Genomic DNA, 4,205 nt, shown 5'->3' with positions numbered 1-4,205 from the left:
TTCTTCTATCGAAATCAGGAATATCAACTCTTGCCTTTTTTGTGATGTCTCCTGCCAAATCATAAGTGGCTTGTCTCCCTTGCCTTGCCGATTGAACAATCTCATCAGCCATGTCAAGAAGAGAAGCTCGTGGTCTTCCAAAAGATTGATTTAATCTATTTTCACTCCTACCAGATTCAGTCTTGGTTGTCTTCAGGCTGTTCGGGATGCTCTGGTTCCTTTCCATTGATTTTGGCCCCAGATCCGGACCCATTGTTGCCTCTAGATTCTGGAATTTCCTGTTGTTCAGTATTAGAATTTACATCAAAAACTTTTGTCTTCTAACACAGCAACCCTCTTCAAGAGAAGGTTAATGATGTTATCCCGTTCCTTGTCTGTATTCAACTCCTAAAATTCAACCCACTTCTTGTTGTCATGGGAAATCCTGGCTCTGATTACCAAAATTGATGCAGCATGAAGACTTGGTAGGAACAACAGCTTTGTGGAAAGCTCAGATATTGAATTTCACTGGAATTTAAAATAGCAACTAGGAATAGGATGAGACAATATGCTTAAGAAGATGAAAATTTGATTAGTAATTCTAGGAATCTTTAGGCATCACACTTGAAGTTAGGATGTATCACACAATCCTAAGAAAGACATTAAGTCCGCAGAAAAATTTTATTAACGATAAAATTTGACTTCTCTTTTTGGAGAAGTCGTTATTTATAGGTACTAGAACAAAGCCAACTTTAATCCTACTTAGAGCTCCTAACTAGAATGGAATTCTAGTAAAAAGCTATAAATCTAAGTTTTCTTATTCCCATAATAACTAAAATACTAATTACCAATAATAATTACTAAACAAAAAATTAGCATAAATATAAAATCCCTGCAGCTAATTAAATTACTAAAATACCCCTGCTGGTGAAAATCAGAAAACAAACTCAATATGATTCGAACCAACTTCCAAGGTGGTTCCTTGTCATCAAAAACATGCCAAATCAATGCTTGGGCATGTGACACATCCTTTCCACGCCTCCTATAAACCTTAGTGGATTTTTGCACTTATCTCTATCAAGAAGGGTGTTGGTTTTACGTTGCTAATGTGCTATATCATGATCTTGAATAACAAAAAGTGTTGGATATGGATAAGTAGTTATTTCTTCAAAATGCTGCTTAGCTTGTGTAAAAAGGTTAAAAAAAGGGAAATGATCCAATGAATTAAGGTCACTTGATTTCAAGTAGCTTAGCTTTACCTTGGCTCTCTCCAAATGCAGCTCAATGTCTTTTTCTAAGCCAATTTTGTTTTAATTTAAAATGCATTTGTGATGGTAGATCATCTTTACATGTCTGTATCATAACTTTATTTTATTTGTAGGTTTGTGCTCTCCTTCAGGGAGGAGGATGTGCTGATTTAGTGGCTGTACCTGCATATCATATCATTTCACCTCCAAAAAAGTTGGATTTAGCTTCTGCTGCTGCCTTGCCGCGTGCAGCATGTCTCATTTGGCATTGTTTTTTTCTCATGAACAAGCTTACCAATGGTCAAAAAGTTTTGGTAATTTGTTATGTCATCAAAATTCAAAACCTTGGTCTGTGTAGCTTGGCTTTTCCTCGTTCCTTTTTTTGAAGCAAAATGAGAAGTTTGAGTTCCTTAAGTTGCAGATACATGGAGGAGCAGGGGGAGTTGGAACATTGGCGATTCAGATTGCGAAGCACTATGGCTGTCAAGTATTTGCAACCGCAGGTATTGTTGCTCTTGTTTGACTTGTTAATAAGATTGTCTTGAATCTGCTGTATGTAAAGGAATCTAATATGATTATTTACTGATACCATTATACCATTTTATAGATTTCTAATTGTTAAAATTGAAGAAGAATTCATTTATTCGAGTGCAAAATTGCCAAAATTTTAGTTGTTGAGTAATTTATCTCTTTTATTGGCTACCAGGAAGCAAGGAAAGGGTTGAACTTTGTGCAGCATTAGGAGCTGATGTTTGCATTAACCACAAGGAGGAGGATTTCTCTCAACGTGTAAAAGCTGAAACTAATGGGGCTGGTACTGGTGTCTTCTTTGGACTTTAAAATCTTTGCATTCCTAGTTTTACTGTGATTTTTGGCAGACTTTCATCTATAATATTTTTTGGTCCAAGGAAGGCTGTTGATGTCAACTTTACTAACGAGTCAAGAAACGGAACTTGAACAATTGTCAATGGAGCCTATAGCGTTTCAATTTCTTCTATTTCATTTGGCTATCCATTTTAACATGTCAACCATGGGAGCAAGGGCATCGGTGTTGCCACTTTTGCCTTTCCTTTTTGCCCTCATGCAAATTTTTTTTTAAAATAATCGAGGATAAGTTACGAACTATGATAATTTTTGACAACTCCCTCAATTCTTTTCTTGTAACTTTCTTTTGTGTATTATTTTGCATGCATTTGGGCATGCCTTTCGCACTAGTCTTGATTATTGCTTTGATAATTGAGTCAAAAGGATTGCGTGTTTTTTTCAATTAGCTACAGAAATCATGGTATGATTCAACTTGCTTCTTTTTGGGTAGGATAACATCAATTGGGGAACAAAGTTTGCTTTTTTTAAATTGAAACATTTAGATTGTAAGGCTCCGTTTGATAAAATTGAATCTAAAATTTGAAAACTTAAACAATTAATTTGCTAAATTTTAAGCACTGAAAAGAAATACATGAATGTCTGAATTTTAATACTGAACCTATTTATACTGTTGGATAAACATTTATAATTGAATGCTTAATAAGTTGAAATTTATGATTTTGCCCTTATATCTTTTCATCCAAAAAAGAAATAGAACCGATGATTTAATTAGTTTAAAATTGTTAGATATAAAAATGACAATATTTTTTTTAAATCAAATTAATAAAAAAGATGAAATATATTATATGAGAAGTATGGAGAAGATGTGAAAGTCATTAAAAAGGGAGAAAAGAGAAGTAGACAACCATTAGATAGAGAATATCCGGTTACTTAATTAGATAAGAATTTTGAATAGAGAATATCAGATTGTTTAATTAGATAAGAATTGTAGACATAATTAACAAACAATGATAGATTTAGTAGATAAGATAAGGTAGTTGAAGTAATTTTGTTGATTCTTATCAGAATTTAGCATTCAGTTACGATTCTTGTGCTGAAAAAAATACACAGAAGTTCAGCACCGCTTAACAAGTTCAGTGGATGGATTTTTATTTATCAAACACCCAAAACATCTGAATATTTGAAAAAGTTGAGTTTTAGCACTCTTATATGTTATCAAACAGACCTTAACTTAAAATTGGAGGTGCCAATGAAGTATATGACCTTGCTTTCAGTGGACAAAATTATAGGAAAAATAATAATTGAGGAATTTGGAGTGTTACATTCCCTGTTCATGTCGAGGTCGATATTGAATTATAGTAATCTGTTTTATTAATGGAGAACCGCTACACAATACAACTAGAAAATGTCAAATGAAGCAAGGTCATATAATTTAGATGGACAAAATTATAGGAAAAATATTGTGAAGCTGCCATGTTTTATTTCTGTTCCACTCTTTTTGTAGTTCTTTTTTGACCATTAAACATGTGAATCTTGTTTTGCTTCCCTGAGCAATTGTGTATGCCTTCTTCGTGTTGCATTTGAGTCTAACTTAATGTTGGTTCTTTTGGCATATGTCCTTTATAAGGGGTCAACTACATACTTGATTGTGTTGGAGTGAACTTTTTGAACCAGAATGTCAAAAGCCTCGCGTACCGTGGCAAGTTGATAATAATTGGATTTGAAGATCCATGGGGATTCGTAAATTTCAACAGCAAGGCGCTTGAGGATATGGAACTTGAAATTATGGGTAATGTTAATATGGAATTTTCTTACAAGAAACAAATGGGTCCTCTCACTTGCATTTAGATTGTTTACATACATGTTAAAATGACTTGATTTACTGTTGGCAGGTGCAGACTTAAATACTTTACATTTGGTTGAAAAAGCAAGGCTACTTCTGCTAGTCAAGAAGAACATATGGCCATTAGTTGAAGTAGGTTCAATCAAACCGATAATTGGCAGGACTTACACATTCGACAAAGCTGTTGATGCACATAGGTTGATCGAAAAACATGGCAATCTAGGAAAGATCCTGCTAATTCCTGATAACACCTAGTTTTCTTTCTACTTGTAAAGATCCCATATTTATGGTGAATTGTGGTGGCTTTTGTA

At 34.0% G+C, this 4,205-nt stretch overlaps 1 protein-coding gene across 1 annotated transcript; it reads left to right on the top strand.

Moving 5' to 3' along the window:
* The first annotated feature begins 446 nt into the window (after nucleotides 1-446).
* On the top strand, nucleotides 447-4,205 carry LOC113754776 (quinone oxidoreductase PIG3-like). The gene is made up of 6 exons (XM_027299039.1): nucleotides 447-464; nucleotides 1,361-1,540; nucleotides 1,648-1,729; nucleotides 1,933-2,040; nucleotides 3,679-3,840; nucleotides 3,944-4,205. The coding sequence occupies exons 1-6, from the start codon at nucleotides 447-449 to the stop codon at nucleotides 4,147-4,149; spliced, it is 756 nt and encodes a 251-aa protein (XP_027154840.1). The 3' UTR covers nucleotides 4,150-4,205.

The sequence above is a fragment of the Coffea eugenioides genome, unplaced genomic scaffold (genome assembly GCF_003713205.1).
Source record: "Coffea eugenioides isolate CCC68of unplaced genomic scaffold, Ceug_1.0 ScVebR1_1039;HRSCAF=1825, whole genome shotgun sequence".
NCBI lineage: Eukaryota > Viridiplantae > Streptophyta > Magnoliopsida > Gentianales > Rubiaceae > Coffea > Coffea eugenioides.
Note: the sequence above shows the minus strand (reverse complement) of the source record. Positions and strands in the feature narration are given on the sequence as shown.